This window comes from Eumetopias jubatus, unplaced genomic scaffold, assembly GCF_037043125.1.
Source record: "Eumetopias jubatus isolate StellerSeaLion01/CBP00866 unplaced genomic scaffold, mEumJub1_p1.0 scaffold_3, whole genome shotgun sequence".
Classification (NCBI taxonomy): domain Eukaryota; kingdom Metazoa; phylum Chordata; class Mammalia; order Carnivora; family Otariidae; genus Eumetopias; species Eumetopias jubatus.
The window spans coordinates 130,116,924-130,134,956 of NW_028274809.1; the positions used below are offsets into that span (position 1 = coordinate 130,116,924).

General features: G+C 34.4%; 1 protein-coding gene across 6 annotated transcripts in view; it reads right to left on the reverse strand.

Moving 5' to 3' along the window:
- Nucleotides 1-18,033, reverse strand: part of TRPC4 (transient receptor potential cation channel subfamily C member 4) — a 144,374-nt gene that overhangs the window by 103,361 nt on the left and 22,980 nt on the right. For 5 of the 6 annotated variants that reach the window (XM_088022199.1, XM_088022198.1, XM_088022197.1 and 2 more), the window contains exon 2: nucleotides 1,971-2,489. The exons of the other annotated variant lie outside the window; for it this stretch is intronic. In XM_088022199.1, the coding sequence (XP_087878325.1) occupies nucleotides 1,971-2,489 (519 nt within the window). The remainder of the gene's footprint in view (nucleotides 1-1,970; nucleotides 2,490-18,033) is intronic. 6 annotated transcript variants of the gene reach the window in all.

The window sequence follows — 18,033 nt, forward strand, 5'->3', positions numbered from 1 at the left end:
TAAATGTTTCTGTAGTATTCCATTCAGAGAGGATGGTAAAAAACTCAATGAGCATTTTGTTCCAGTGCTTTCACAAAAGTCATTGTGGCCAAAGACAAAGTTAAATCAGTTATGATATCAGGATCAAAATCAGGGTAGGCATAAAATAGAGCTAGGTTGTTTCGCTAACTGCAGAGCGAACAAAAATGCAACAGGTGAGCACAGCCAGTTGCTGCTACTATGTTCTTTGTTTCATTTTGTGGATTTCACATCCTGGGAATTTCATCTCACTCACAATCCACGGGATAGCATCAACCCTGAACAGATATATCATAGGAGAAGACCTTTGTAATTACAGTGTCAATCCCTTAAATCCCTCTCCCCACAGAAAACTAAAGAAAGAGAAGCATAATACTGGGTTAATAATAGATACTTGAGAAGAACTAGCTCAAATTCTGAGGCCACATCAATATCTTACCTCATTTTATCAGTTCTTTTTTTTTTTTTAGATTTTTTATTTTTAAGTAATCTCTATACCCAACATGGGGCTTGAACTCACAACCTGAGGTCAAGAGTCACATGCTCTATGGATTAAGCCAGCCAGGTGCCCCTCATTTTATCAGTTCTAATACATGCTATTACTTTTAAGTGTCATATTTAGTATATAAAAACCCCTAATCAAGTGAAGTTTTTCATCAATTTCATATAGTTGTATATTAAAATTATTCTAGTTCTGTTAAAATATCAGGTTCAAGAGCCCTAAACACAAGAACGTTAAAAAAAAAAAAATGAGTTGATACTGTTGACATGGCTCAAACTGGCGTGTGTCATTTTGGAATCAGAGGCAATGCACACAAAAGAAGCTATTTCCTTCATTGTTAGGGGAAAAGATCATTTCAACTAGTTTCAGGATCCCATGACAACTGGCCAAAGAACTACAGGAAAAACTCGAGGAAGTAAATTCAGGTATTTTGAACCTTAAATATTTAGTAAGTAGCAGTAGAAAAAGCAGCCAAGACTGATGTGGAATAATCACGGCTGACCGCAAAAAAAAAAAAAAAAAAAAAAAAAAAATTGAATACACTTTTTATTCAGAAGTCTTTTTTTCTTTTTCATCTTACATTATATAGTTTTCTCCAACTGACTTTCTAGAATAGATAATTACTATAATTCAAGAGTGAACACAGAGCCAATATTTTCTGAAGATGGAAGTAAACAGATTTTTGAGAACTCACTTAACTCAGAAATGGAAACAAAAACAATTACGCTAGGTGATGAGTATGACAGATCTGAGTTTTCTTTACTTAATATTCAAATCCATGGAAATTTCATGAGAAATTTATAACTCTTCTGCAACTAACTTCTTAAATTTCTTATTCCTGACCAATCAAGAGACTAAGTCAGACATGAGAGGTTTTAGTACTTTCATCTGCTGTTGGACTAAGGGCTTTCCCTTTATTAATAACTTCTAATAATGTATTTTATTAACATAAGGAGTTATAATTTACTAAGAGCCTTCACACCCATCCACACACATTTTATACTTCCTATAAATCTTTGAAGAATGTATTTTATATATATAAATAAATATATATAACAAAATATTACGAATATTAAATCCATTAAGCAGATGAGGAAACTAAATCTCAAAGAGATATGAAAAGTAACAAGGCCCTCTAAAGGAACAAGAGTTATAAATGGCAGAACCAGAACTTTCAGTGTGGAGATTCTAAAATTCATCCGTTTTTCCATTATACCACAGTAAATGTGTACATTTTACCACATTCGCCAAATGCCATCACCAGTTATTATGCCATTTCTTGCCATTCTTCAATGTGTTTCGAAATTATTAATCTGGCAAAGAATAAACATCATCCATTTACAGGTAAGCAGAAAAGCCTCTAAAGTCCAAACGTAATTTTAGAGTACCAGTTGGCATCACTGTGAATAAATCCTACGACATTTTGATAAAAAGGTCTGGCAACACTCACCTCTTTTTGACGGTACTTTATGGCCAATTTGAGTCTCGCGAGATCATTTCCACTTTGTTCTTCTATGAGACTACTGTCATCTCTGTAATTAAGAATGATTTCCAGTTCTCTGGAACTCCTTGTCTGATCCAGTAGGTCCTTAGCAAACTGTTTGCACTGTCGGGACAGCTCCTCATACTCCGACTTGAATTCGTTTTCCACTTTACTCAGCTCCTGAAGCTCCCAACTTAGCTGAAAGGCTGTGAGAAAAGGGTCTTCACTTGACAGTGCGATTAGAGAGGGGCTGGCCAAGGCCTTGTAGATGTTGAGTCTGGAGCGTGAGTGGCGGAGGCTATCCACATCCGAGCTGGAGACGCATTCCACGCAATTGCAGCGTACCTCGTGGGGTCTGGGCACGGAGACTCCTTTCTGAACTAGAAGCTTGATTATCTCATAATTATTTGTATGGGCTGCCAAAATGATTGGTGTAATGTCTGGAGTGAATTCAGAGAACTGCTTATCAAGGAGTATGGGAGGCACCTAGAAAAAAGAAGAAAGCAGAGGTGATGAATATTTATTCATTTGTTCAAGACTGTGAATTTCAAACAGTATGCTATAGCTACGCTGAACAAAGTTCATAAATCTTTTGCCAGGCTTTTTTGCAGGAGAAAGATGGCTTTATTTTCTTCTGCCAAAAGACAAAAGAAAATTAGTGAAAAAAAAACCTTTCCAATATGATGACACGTTATTCTTATTATGTTTGTTTAATCTGACTTTTGACATTTTATGAAATCTTCAAATAAGTGGCTATGGGAAGTCTTTCCTTGATAAAAGACTTTGTTGCTCCCAGTTTATTTTCTGGCTCTCAATCTTTGCTTTTCTTTCCGGGAGGTGTGGACTCCTTAAATAATCAAGAAATACACTGAATAATAGTTAATGATTTGTTTTAAACCCAAGCTTTTCCTCTGCAATATGTCTTTTAGTTCTTCAATTGTTTTTGTTTGTTTGTTTGTTGTTTTATCTTCTGCATTCCTAAAACCAAGTCAATGATTAAAGGTGGCAGAACATAAGAAGGCTGGCCTCATGCTTTCTGCTTTCATCTATCACTTTATAGTATATTTTCCACATGACCACAAGTGCTCCATCACCGTTTTATCAGAAATAAACAAATGGTTATCAATGAATCAGGTCACCATGTGTTTATGCACCATTTCCTTTGGGTTTTACTCTAGGAATGGTAATGATGAAAATACTATAATAGGCACTATTTAGTCAACATTTGTTAGGGACATTAACCCTCACTATTATTCACATCTTACAGATGGGATCCTTCAGTGCATAAGTGCAAGACCTACTTTTTGCACCCAGGTCCACCTGATACCCAAGGCTGTGTGTATTCCACCACACCACACTGCTTTACAATTTTTGGTTTAAGGGTTCTTCCTGCTGGCACAAAGAGGCATCTATTAAAATAAATGCTGTATAAGGTGAGTTAAAAAAGCATGGCAGAAAAAATGATGACCATGTACCGCATAAAATATACTGTAAACTATAAAGGAAACCATAAAAGGATCAAAAGCAAAACAACTATGTGGAGAAAAACAAAACTCATATGAAACTTTAATTACACTACTTTTAAGTAGAGGTATAATCTTTATATGAGAATAATTAAGCCTGTGTGCTTTTAATTTATTTGGCCATTTAGAATATCTATTTATTTTATAAGAAACACTCTATAAAGAATAACGAGATGTAGTTATCTATTTAAAGGTTATTTGAAATATATGCAATCAGTTGATAAAGATAGTACCTACTAATTATAAAATTAGGAACAACACTGTTGAGATAGCACTGTATGTTCAAGCAGGGTCAACACATACTTCATTACTTTTAAGTAAATGGCTTTCATTTTAAATATTACATTAATTAAAAATTTAATTAGTCATTTATTACAAAGAGAAAAATGTCATTAATTAAAACTAAACACGTAATCTTTAAGTAACTATACTTCAAGTTTTTTCTATGGCAGACATGAGGAAAAACAAAAACAGTGTAAGTAAATAAGTTCCTATATTAAATGTATATTTAAGTGATAGATGCAATTTGAAGGGGCTTTTTGGATTCAATAGAATTTCATCTAGATTTCTAGATGGTTTTTAAAAGCTATCAATAATTTTAAATTTATTAACCATAAAATGCAACTTTGAAGAATACTTCAGCAAAATTTTATGAAAAAATAATTATAATATGGTCATATTAAAAAGCATTCATATTTCAGAAGAATGCCAGTGTCATAGTATTAGAGAGAGATATGGCAAAATAACTGATAAAATAGGTGAGCATATACCAAGAATAAATATTCTGTTTATGAGTCTTAATATCCAATAAATCATTGTGAATTTTTAATTTTTTAAATATATGGACATCTCTAATCGTATCTTTTATAAGGAATTTAATTTAGAAAATAACTTTTGAATGAAACTTTTTTTTAAAGATTTTATTTATTTATTTGACAGAAAGAGAGAGAGCACAAAGGGGGAGCGTCAAGCAGAGGGAGAGGGAGAAGCAGGTTCTCCACAGAGCAGGGAGCCCGATGCGGGATTCAATCCCAGGACCCTGGGATCATGACCTGAGCAGAAGGCAGACGCTTAACCGACTGAGCCACCCAGGCGCCCTTGAATGAAACTGTTTTATAAGACCACCAATATAATAATAATTTATTGGCCAATAAATAACTATTTTTTAAATTATGTAATTTTAATTACCTTAGAGTTACCTCTTACTCTAAAATGTGTTCTAAATCAACAATATATCATATGTTGTCTCTACCATTAATTGTTTGATGCCCAGCTGGTCAGGGACCACTAGACACTGGGGACCGTTTGGCCTTAGGGGTCCTTCACGCAGGAGTCTGTGGGGCCTCTGACCAGCCAGCCAGGCAGGCACACGTCAGTGTTTAGGCATGTCCTAGAGGCAGGCTCTGGGGTTTCTCCCACTCCATTAAGAAAAATAGCAATAAAACAAAAACACTTTAAAAAAATTGCTTGTTACTGAGTACTAATTATATGCCTGCAGCAATGATTACATGGTGTTTGAAAATTGGAGGTTATCTTACTCTATCATCAATTCTACATTTACTAGCTTGTATTCCTCTATATGTAAATCTATGCCCTCTTCTCCTTTTTATTACTGAGTATTCCTATGGACCCATAGATTCTTCCTTTATTTTATTCAATATATAGTGATTAATTGCAAGAATTATTCACTTTGAACTTATTGAGGTATAACATACCTTCATTAAAATGCACAACTGTTAATGTGAAGCTTTATATATATGTATATATATATATTTTAAAGATTTTATTTATTTGAGAGAGAGAGAGAGAATGAGAGAGAGAGAGAGTACGAGACGGGGGTGGGTCAGAGAGAGAAGCAGACTCTCCACCAAGCAGGGAGCCCAATGCTGGACTCGATCCCAGGACTCCAAGGATCATGACCTGAGCCGAAAGCAGTCACGGAATTAACTGAGCCACCCAGGCGCCCCGAAGCTTCATATATTTTTAAAATGTGTATGCACCTGTGTGACACAACACAGATAATAATCCAGAAGAGGGCCTGCACCTCAGGAACCTTCCTCTTGTCACCTCCTGGTTGTTACATTTTGTAATCACAAACCTAAACGCTATCCCCAGAGATCACTTTCACACACACTTGTTCACTTTATATACATGAATCATAAAGTATGTACTTTTTACGTCTAGCTTTCTTTGGGCAACATTAGCTCTTTGAAATACATTAATATTGTTAGAAGCAATCTTTTTTGTAATTTCCATTCTGTATGATATCTTGATTTATGAATATAACGCAATTTATTTAATATTCTCTTGTTGAGGGGCGCCTGGGTGGCTCAGTCGTTAAGCGTTTGCCTTTGGCTCAGGTCGTGATCCTAGGGTACTGGGATCGAGTCCCATGTCGGGCTCCCTGCTCCGCGGGAAGCCTGCTTCTCCCTCTCCTGTTCGCCTGCTTGTGTTCCCTCTCTCACTGTGTCTCTGTCAAATAAATAAATAAAATCTTAAAAAAAAAATTCTCTTGTTGATATCATTTGTGTGATTTCCAGTTTCCTATTTGTGGCTATCTTAGAGTCACCTCTTATATTGCTCCTATGCACATTTTTGTCTGTGTCTGCTAATACATATCTAAGAATGCAATTTCTGGGTCAAATAGTTCCTTAAGTAGTTATATCAATTTTCAAGACTATCGCACATTATACTTGGTATTGCCAATTATCTACCTATTTGTTTACGCCATTCATTATGTCAAGAAATCATTTTGAATTTTTTATTTATTATTTATTATCAAGGGTGTTGAATTAGCCTAAGACCTTTTCCATTTCTATGGAGATAATTATATAATTGTTCCCCTTACTCCTAAAAACGTGGCAAGTTAGACTAATGGATTTCTTAATATTGAAACATTCTGGCTTTCCTGAAATAAATTCCATTTGGTCAAATGTGTAATATTTTTAGTATGACTAATATTTTTATTTATATTTTTTGTACGAATGTTCGTAAGTGAGATTGATTTCTAATCTTTACTATGTTGTTTTCATCAAATTTTGGTATGAATACTGTGCTTCCTTCATGAAAAGCATATGGATTCTCTCTTCCTTTGGAATACAGGGAGATGAGCCCCTCAGATCTTTCTTCTTCTTCTTCTTCTTTTTCTAAGATTTTATTTATTCATTTGAGAGGGAGAGAGACAGAGAGAGCACAAGCAGGGGGAGATGGAGAAGCAGACTACCCGCTGAGCAGGGAGCCTGTCATGGGGCTTGATCCCAGGACCCTGAGATCATAACCCGAGCCAAAGGCAGACACTTAACCCACTGAGCCATCCAGGTGCCCCTCAGATCTTTTTTCGAGGACTTACTGCCTACCTATAAGAATGAATAGCCTCCAGCTGTCCACCTCTTTAGGTTCTTCCTCAATTTTGGAGCCCAAGACAATGACAGAATAAGTAGGCTAGACAAGGGCCTATTTCCACCCAGGATGGGACACCTCTGGTGAGTTCCCCTTTACAATGGTAGGTTTTTTTTGTCAGTTCCGCATCATGGTCTAATGGCTTCCTTTTCTCAATCCTGCTTCCTTACCTTTTACTTTCAAAATGTTATTTTCCAATAAATCTTTTGTAATCAACTCATTTTATCCTCCTCTTGGGGGATCTGGGTGGTTTTGTTGCTTAAACATCTGCCTTTGGCTCAGGTCATGATCCTGGGGTCCTGGGATCAAGGCTCCCTTCTCAGCGGGGAGTCTGCTTCTCCCTCTCCCTTTGCTCCTCCCCCCTGCTCGTTTTTTTTTTCTCTCTCTCTCAAATAAATGAATAAAAAAATTTTTTATCTGCTTCTTGAAGAATCCAAAATGTGATTGATCTGTTTTCCATTCTGTGAGGGAAAAAAATAAGTAACACTGAAATTATTTGATCTTTGAAAGTTCAAAATTGTCCCGTGAAACCCATCAATGCTTGCTATTCTTTTATGTGATAGTTATTCAGTAACTTTTCTTATTTATTGCATAATAATTAGCTTGGCTTTTTGATCAATAATGGGGTCAGTTAGTATAAACTGCATTTTCCTGGGAAGTTATTCAGTTCATCTGGGTTCATTTAGAAAAGATAGTTTTAAATATGCAAGGATTTGGGAAATGCTATACTCACAGTGTCCCTCCTGAGGAATTTACCGTGGGACAAGATGATGGGGAACTGAGGAAAGGACAAATGGTGGGGCTATGTATGTATGTAATAGTTCATCAAAGATCAATACAAAGTTAAGAAAATGTAAATTTTAAATGTTCTGAAAAGGAAAAAAGAACGAAAGAGAGAGATCGAGAGAAAAGAACGTGTGGAGAAAAAGGCTTTCTATTTAACCAGCTAATAGAACAGAGCCTTGGTAAAGCAAAAGGGGGACATGAATGTTTTATAAAAGGTATTAATATAAAATACAAACTATTCTCACTAATGAGAAAATACAGGTCTTGAGGACCTTCAATTCTTCCCCTCCACTATTGCAAAGGTAAATTTTCCAAAATATTAATCTCTCAGACAATTCCCTTTTTAAAACTACTACCATGGCTTACAACTACTTTGATTTAATAATTCACTCATACATCAATCAACAAATATTTATTGACTCTGTTGTCTGGCGCTACATCAGACTCTGAGAAATTAAGAAAAATGAAGTTCAAACAGTCCACATGCTCAAACAAAAGATGCCATACTTGACAGATTCCCAGATCTCTCAGCAAACTGAATCAAATGTCACTAATTTACTATAAATCCAACACAATAGTAGGTACCATGTGAAATGCTCAGAAAAATAAGAAACAAGTGTTTGCAACATCACATCAGATGCTCACCAAGTTTTAATTGTTCTGAAAATTTTCCAAGTACTCACCAAAATCTCAGGGAAGTGTTTCTGCTTTATATTCTTTATAACGGACCAGTAGAGTTAGAATAAACTATTAACTGTAAAAATATGCTGTAGATGTAAGAATTATTTGGTAACTTTTATTCAGTATTAACAAGAATTTAGTACTCTGCAACATTTTACTCTCCTTAACAAGTAGCAAATATATTGGGAGCAGAGAAATGCAGATTTAAATGGTTCTTTTAGAAATGTTAGAATATTTGGGCTGATATTCTTTTTCTACTTAGCAAAGTGCCTAATGGTATGTGTTTCATACTATAATACTAGTTGTAAGTGATTGCCATTTCATGGGTGATGTCATGGAATCAGATTTCTGAGCTTTCCAATGAATAACTGAAACCAGCTCTGATGCAAAGGATCCAATCACAGCCAATCACAGAAGGGGAGAGACAATGAAAGGTAAAATAGGCCCCTCAGGTTTTTACTCTTGCAGCCCAGGCATTTATCAGTTGACACAACTTTGCTATCTATTAAATAGGCAGACATTTTTAAAAGTCTGAAATATAAGGCATTGGATCTCAGAAACCTTTAAAAAATTCAGAAAATGAGCTTGTTCCCCCCTTTTTCACACTTCATTTTCAAATCAATCTATTTTCTGTCCCAGTTTCTCTTCTTTGCTTTATTCAGTATCTTCAACATGTAACTCTCTCTCTCTCTTTCCTTCTGTGGTTCCAATGTTACGGGTGAAAACATAGCCCCCAACATTAAAATAAATAAATAGGTCACTGTAGGTACTCAGTAGCTATTTCCTAAACATGATTTTGATAGAAACATAGTTTTTTTTTAATATATTTTTTAAATTTGTCATTTGGCATATTTAAGGACAAATGTGAATATAATGAACATAACCCTGTAGATGAAAATCACACCATGCTTGACTTTTAGCTGAAGTAAAATCTATAGACATAAAAGCATTACACCCAGGCAAACAGACATGCATAAAAATATATACTCACATCACTAATAAATAAATAACACATATACATGCCATTTTTAAAAATATAAATTCCAGTGATTGAATGACATATTTCACCCAGTAATCCACAACAAAGCAGAACAGGCAATTAAAAGACGATCCTAAAACCAAGTAAAAGTTGTTTTTTATATTGCAGAACTGGAAGATTCTCTAGCTTTTCTTCTGTCTAAGCTCTATTAATGAATATTGTTCAGTGCTTTTTTGTCAACCTTACCATAACATTAGTTACATTATTAATGGAATTATTTTCATGCCACATAACATTAAAAGTGACTTTAATTAACTTGTAATTAGATTGCTTTTCTCAAATTTATTCACAATCTTCACCTTGAGGTGATTAAGCACCAACCTGAGGCATATAAATTAAAGTCTAGAGTGTGATATTCTACCCAAATACAGAAATGTCTCTTTGCCACTAAGATAGACATTTTTGAACTATTAATACTGAAATATAAATTTCTAGGAGAGAAATTCATCCTGGAGTAACATTCATCCAATTTAAGAGTACTTATTTTCTTAAATTCAGCATTTATTATAGTGGGTTGTATAAACTGAATAAAAGAAATTTATTTGTATAATATTATTTAGCGTTTCCTAAATCACTGACTAAACAGATCCACATTCTATTCTGGCTCCACTCTTAATTAGCTAATTAGTTAATTATTTTGTGAATTCCTCCTAATTTCTCTGCTATATGAAAAACAATATCCCAACTATAACATGAAATTTCTATGATTCAATCACTTTTTAAATATCCCAGATGATGGCACAATAATAGAAAATTTATGAGGCTTTTTTTTAAGTGCTTCAATAAAAATTTGTTGAATTCTTTAGTATCATTTTGCTTTTAGCATCAATTTTTTTTTATCTAATGTATCAAAACCTTCATTTTTTAAAACTCAGGATTATAAATATTAAATATATCCCTTTCATATACTCAGTCAAACTCAAATCAGCATAAGGGAGTTTCAACTCAGAGTTATGTTTAAAAATTCATTAAATATCAGTTATTTAGAATTTGAAATTTTCACACACACACCCACATGCACAAAAACCAAGTAGTTGTCATATGAATAAATGAATGAATGAATGAAGAGACAGATGGATGGAAAAATGAATACTTTGGTTACAATCTTATCTAAACAAAGTCAGCTTTATTACTTTAGGCCCATACTGTTGCCTGGAAAGACTAAACAGAATTCAAAATTCTACTTGTACAGAAATAAAACCTCCCTTTGCTCTTGGTCTCAGCACAGGACAAATGATTTATTGGTATGTTCACAACTGATCTATAAGAGCAAAGACTCTTATGCTTTCCCCTACTTTTGAGTGGCTGAAGTTTTCAAGACACTAATTGTTTGATCTGATATCTAATGAAAACCTTAATCCAGAAAATAATTATAAAAAACAGCTCAAAAGGAATCAGACACTATTATGTGCATATGGCTCTAAATCAGGGGTTCTCCAGTTTTTGTGTACCTCACAAAATATGGAGCAGCCTGTGGATCCTTATTCAGAAAGAAGAATATTTCTAAGCATAAATGCATTGTATTACACAACAAAAAGTATTTAAATATATTTAAAATCTAAAGACAAATATGTGATGGACTAACATATATTCTTCTCTATTAATGCATTAAATACAAAGATCTATTGGCAGGTAATTAGACTAATTTTGAAGTAATGATCAACATGTAAATATATCAGGTATATGGTAAAATGGTAATATGAGAGCAAAATACCTATGATTTCTGCTGTTGACAAAGACACAAGAATTTCTAGCAAAACTAATTTTTTGGCTTATGTTCATAATGGAAGGAAACTATATATTTCAATTAGAAGTTAGTAAAAATAAAGAAGTATTTTTTTCCAGTTCATCTTAGTTCACAGATATCCTTGAATTTTATCTATTGCTTCCCTAAGTTAAGAAGTTCTTCAAGTCTGACTTAATTGGAATTGGAAAACTCAAATGAGAATTTTAACTAGAAAGCACTAACCAGCGAGTTGTTTTTTTAGGAGAGGTAATTAGAGAATTTGAAAGACGTTCTGGAAAGAAAGAAAAGAAAACATTATTTTTGAAATAAAAAAATACATTTTTCATCTTTATTCAAAGATAGAATGTTCTATAGTTACAAATGTCCTAGAATGTCAAGTGGAAAAAATAGATCACAACACACACACTCATGTGCGTGCGCACGCACACACACAGATGTTTACTTTGTGAGGGAAAATTCTAGAAATTTGGGGGGAAATCCAGAAGACTTAGCATGTAAATAAATGATGTTTAAGGGGCAAATAAAAAAACAGATGGAGAAAAGATGACAAAAAAATGAGGCACAAATAGCAAGGGAAATTTTCCTATCCTAAGGAAATGTTGGGTCTATACACTGAGAGGGCTCATCAGGTCTTTGGTTGAAACAATGAAAACAATGACATATGATTAGACACATCCTGCTGATATCCCAGACTTCCAAGGTTTTAAAAAAAAAAAGAGGACGAGTGTGAAATCATCAGATCTATAGAATGAGAGGGTAACAATGAAGATGCAACTAATATCAAACCTCTTATCTTCTCTTATGAAAATCTGTGAGACGTGTCATTGTAACTTTACACAATTTTTAGTAAGTGAATATGAGTCCAGAATACTGCATCTAGCCAAGTTGCCATCTCTCTCCTGTTAGGATAAAAAGCAAATGCAGTTATACTAGAATTCAGAAGGTATGTCACCCATATGTCTTACAGGAACAACTTTTCCAGATAATATTATAACCAAATGTTAAGTGATTCACCTCCAGGTAGGTACGAAGAAATAGTTTGAGCAATGAATCTTGCAGTACTGGAGTTAACTCAATGTTTATTTGTATGGTGACTGGGGTTTGGTAATATGGTTAATCAGTAAAGATACTTGAAGCAGAAGAGACAGAAAGAGAATATCCAAAAACAGCTTGGAATTCAGTTTTAAACTATTTCACTGTAACCTAGGAATTGGTGGGTAAGATTTGAGGTTGGAGAATAAAGAGACAAAATACACTTTTGTTTTTACTGAGTTTCTTATAAATAACATAGATCTTCCTTCATTTGGTTTATATGTATGTGGGCCTCTGTCTTTTAATTAGGGGCAACTGGTCTATTAATAATAATACCACATTAGTGATATTATTATCATGAATAATAACAGTATTAGTTTGGGCTTCCATATTTTTATATTTATTGTTTATTTTCTTGGTTTCAGTTCTCACCTTTAGTTTTGTATTTCTTTTTTTTTTTTTTTTTTTAAAGTGGGCTCCAAACCCAGTGTAGGGCTTGAACTCATGACCCTGAGATTAAGACTTGAGCTGATATCCGTTTGATGCTTAACCAACTGAGCCACCCAGGCACTCTTACTTTTGTATTTTTTTTAAGAAGTTCTAATTTTATTTTATTTAATTAATTAATTTATTTTAAGTAGGCTCTATGCCCAACATGGGGCTTGAACCACACCCAGATATCAAGAGTCATATGCTCCCCAACTGAGCTAACAAGGAACCCCTACTTTTGTATTTTATTTTTATTTTTTTAAGATTTATTTATTTATTTGAGAGAGAGGGAGAGAGTGGGGGAAGGGCAGAGAGAGAGGGAGAGAAGCAGACTCCCCCTGAGTGCAGAGTCTGACATGGGGCTCTAGTCTCACAACCCTGAGATCATGGCTCATAACCTGAGCCAAAATCAAGAGTCTGATGTTTAGGGGTGCCTGGGGGGCTTAGTCTTTTAAGCTTCTGCCTTCTTTGGCTCAGGTTATGATCTCTGGGTCCTGGGATTGGGTCCTATGAGATGGAGCCTTGTGTCAGACTTCCTGCTCAGCGGGGAGTCTGCTTCTCTCTCTCTCCCTCTGCCCCTCCCCACCACTCATTCTCTCTCTCTCTCTCAAATAAATGAATAAAATCTGTAAAAAAAAAAAAAGAAGTCAGTCACTTAACCTACTGAGCCACCAGACACCCCCCTACTTTTGTATTTTAAATAAGCAATAAATAACAAAAATTTAGGTGTTAACAAAGTAAGAAATCCTCTTCTTAAAAAAAAACCCAAAGATCAAAAGGAAAAGGAAAATGAAGTTAAAAATTCTCTAGAAAGGAGACCACTACAATAATTATTAACAAGTTCAATTCAACAGTGTATGAAAAGAATAAAACACAATGTAAAAATAGGGTTTTATTTCAGAACTGTAATTGCTTTTGATTATCATTATATTTTTCACTGTCATTCATTACCATATGTGTATTTGCATGGACTCTGGAGTCAGAGTGCCTGGGTTTACAAAGAGGTTTTACCCTGCACTAGCTGGGTAGCAGTGGCCAAGTTACTGCATCTCTTTGTGCTTCACTTTCTTTACCCGTAAAATGGGCCAAAAAAGTATCTACTGTAGCACTGTTATGACAGCTAGTCTGTTTATGCAGTAAAGCACTTAGAACAGTGCATCGCCCTTGGTGGGAGCTTAATATACATCTACCAGGATTGTCCCTCCCTGCATTAGAATGTAAGCTTCCCGGGGGCAGGGACTGTGCAGGTTTCTCAACTTGTCCCTGGCCCCCTGCTGGCACATGAATAATAAATAATGGCACATGAGCCAATAAACACTTATTGAATGAATGAATGCATCTATGAGTGGCATCATGAAGTGTTTCCAAAACTTTCCAGTATTTTTTAATGTGATGATACTGTACATGAAAGGGTGTTTGGTAGAATCAATCACCGTTCCTAACTATGAGGAAAAAGTATATACCAAAAACCAATAGAAAACTTCATGATAAAGAGTGAAAGGTCTTCCTATTAAAATTAGAAATGAGTTAAAAGTTTATTTTTGCCATTATTCTTCACCATTTTGGAGTTTCTGCTTAATGCAATAAGATTAAGAAATAAAGTATCATTAAAAATACTAAGACAAAACAAATTTATCTCTATTTGGCAGATAAATGGTCATATATTTTGAAAAGCTGAGGGACTCTAAGAAACATTAATAAAGCTTAATATAAGATTCATATACAAAAATCCATATTCTCTCTATTAACAATATAAGTTATAATCAGACCTGATTTCATATAGAATGAAAAATTGGTCATTATTAATAGTGACAAAATATACAATACTTATGAATGAAAATAAATAAAAATTAATAAAACTTATAAGAAGAAACAATAAAACATCATGGGGCATAAAATAAGTTCCAAAATATGAGGAAATACATTTCTGGATAACTGTACCTAATATCTTAATTATGCCAATTGTCTCAAATGAAATACATACATTTAATAACATTTCACTTGGGATCTTTTTATGTTCTTTTATTTATAACTTGATAAAATTCTTTTATTAGTTAATATGGAGGAATATATATCTAAGAATTATACAAATTGTGAAATGGAGAATATGATATGAGAATATGACATGAGACTACAGCAAGAAATATAAATTAGTTGAATAGAATTTTGACTGAAATTAAACTTATTATATATAGAAGCTTCATGTGTGAAAAATTGGAATTTCTATTCAGTTGGAAAAAGTGGTTCACATATTACATAGCACTGAAACAATTCTCTACCCAAACAAACAAAATTGATCCCTATCTCATTTCATAATAATACATTCGAGATGGAAATTTAAATGTAAAAAAGAAAAAGTAACACAATTTTAGAAAAGAATTTGAAGAAATAGTTGGATAGCCCCAGGGTTGGGGAGAACTCTTGAAGCAAGATTGGAAACACAGAACAGAAAACTATATATTTTATTACACAATTCTTAAGTAGAATGACCAAAGATACCATAAATAAAGTCACAAAATAAACTACGGTAAACCAATTTTGCTATATATGAAACGTACTTAAAATTCATATCATACAAAGAGGTTTCTCTTTGTAAATTGGAAGTAAAGTTATAAACAAACCAATGAACAAATGGATAATTATAAACTAGAGTTTTGCAGAAGAAAATCAAAAGGTCAGAAACATTGGATGATCTTTCTCACTATAATCAGGGAGAGGCAAATTAAAACAATAGTGAACTACAAGATTTTGGGCATCATACTGCCAAATTGAAGGAGTTGTGGATACAAGTTCCCTCCCTCATCAAAACCTAGAGCAATATGAATTACAACAGCCTTGTTGGAAAGTATCTGGTGCTTAATCAAACTTTCCTATGGAGAAACAATTACCATGAGAATATTATTTTTTTAAGATTTATTTATTTATTTGAGAGAGCGAGAATGAGAGGGAGAGAGTACATGAGAGGGGGGAGGGTTAGAGGGAGAAGCAGACTCCTTGCTGAGCAGGGAGCCCGATGCGGGACTTGATCCAGGGACTCCAGGATCATGACCTGAGCCGAAGGCAGTCGCTTAACTAACTGAGCCACCCAGGCGCCCCTCCATGAGAATATTTCTTTGTATTTATTTCATCATTGTTTGTCATGGTAGAAATTGGGGTATACCTGAATGTTTTCCAAAAGAGAAAACGTCGCACAGCTTGTGGCATATCCCTATATGAAATGTTACAGTGCTTTAGATAATCTGAACTAGAATTAATACTGTATCTATCAGTCTGGAGGGATTGCCCTGAGGTTTCATTCTGTCCTGTTGGAGAGCTGTAGCATAATTATTTACATAAAGGCTCCTTGTTTAAGTTCTTTAAACGTTAGTTGAGAATCTATATCACACACTGTCCTTGGTATCACCTAATTATACCTTAGCTACTTTTTGATAAACAAAGATGCCTATAATTAGATCCAACTCTGTGTATTAAGATCTACTTTACTCCACCCTCGCATGTGGCCTATGGCATAATCATTCCAGCTTCAAACATTCCTGTCATTGTTTTCTTGTTCCCTCCCATTTATCAAATTCTACTAAACATTCAAAACCCAACTTAAATGTCATCATTGCTATGATGCCCTCTAGTAAAACTGAACTGTCATTAACCTGCCATTTTCTCCTTACTTGGAGGCGGGGGAAAGGGAAGCTATTATAATTTGCTTTTTACAAGAAGGCAGAAATAGCCATTTTCAAAAAGGGAGTTTGTAAGAACAGTGAGAAAGGCGTCCATATTACACCCTTTCTGATTCTCTTACCTCCTTTAACGGCTCTCTTATAAACTGCAGATAACTTTCCCCACGCTTTGGTCTGTGACACCTCCAGTATAAATCCTGTAATATCAGTAACTATTTTTACTTTTTTAGAGTTAGTATTCACTTTACATTTATTTGGCTATATATTTTTACTGTCAGCCAACTTAAAGGATACTTTTAATTAAAAATACCAGCAAGCAGATATAGTTTGTATTGACTTGAATAGGTGTATGAAGCACAGCAAATATAATTCGACAATTTGGATACCATACATACTTGAACCGAATGAACAAAGATATGGCGAAAATCATTTATCTAATTGACACTATTAATAAAAAAATATGCTTGGAATCTGATTATAGTGACACCTCCAGTATAAATCCTGTAATATCAGTAACTATTTTTACTTTTTTAGAGTTAGTATTCACTTTACATTTATTTGGCTATATATTTTTACTGTCAGCCAACTTAAAGGATACTTTTAATTAAAAATACCAGCAAGCAGATATAGTTTGTATTGACTTGAATAGGTGTATGAAGCACAGCAAATATAATTCGACAATTTGGATACCATACATACTTGAACCGAATGAACAAAGATATGGCGAAAATCATTTATCTAATTGACACTATTAATAAAAAAATATGCTTGGAATCTGATTATAGTGACACAGGCAATAATAACATGTATAGAGCGCCCATGATGTACCAATGCCCTGTGCTAGGAGCTTTGCATGCCTCAGCAATTAAGCTAAGGACTAATTAAAGTCCTGAAAATCATTTTTGGAAGTAGCTGTTATGATTATCATCCCCTTTTTAGAAAAAGGACAATAGGCCTTCAAGAAATTAAATAGATTGCCCATGGTCACAAGGAGACCCATGCAGCTTGACTCCAGAGTCCAAATTCTTCATCAATAGGCTATCCGTCTTTCTCATAAGGCAGCTGCGAGATCTTGGAAATTGCCCAGGCATCAAGAGAAAGAAGATAGGCATTAAATCTGGCCTCCACCACTTTTAGTTGTGTGCAAATGACAAAGCCAGCTAACTTCTCTGTGTTTCCATTTTCCCATTTTGAAATGTGGACATTTATTCAAGATATTTCTCATTGGAGAATAAGCCCAGAGATCTATATATCAAAGCCCTTTCAAAGGTAACTCTCAGAGGGTTGTGGTGAAGACGAGATGTGAAAGCACCTTGTAATCTATAAATCAAGAAATAACGGGAAGGCACCAGTGTTATGTGACAAGCCTAGGGCTGGAGAAAGAGCAGAAAACAGTCTTGTTCGGTTTTGCCACTTCCATTTGTTTCTCCTCACATAAACACAGTCCCAATTATAGTGCTTGATTCATCCGAAAGGTAGAGCAGTAATTTTCCGGCAAGTAAGTTTGTAAGTGTAGATATCACAGTTTGGTACACGTACTTTTTGTTACTGAAAATTTAAGCTGTGTATCTCCTAAAATGGCATGTGCCCTTTATTATGTACTGCTGCAGATAGATCATAAATAACTATTAAATACTACTTGCATCTTGGATAAAGAACT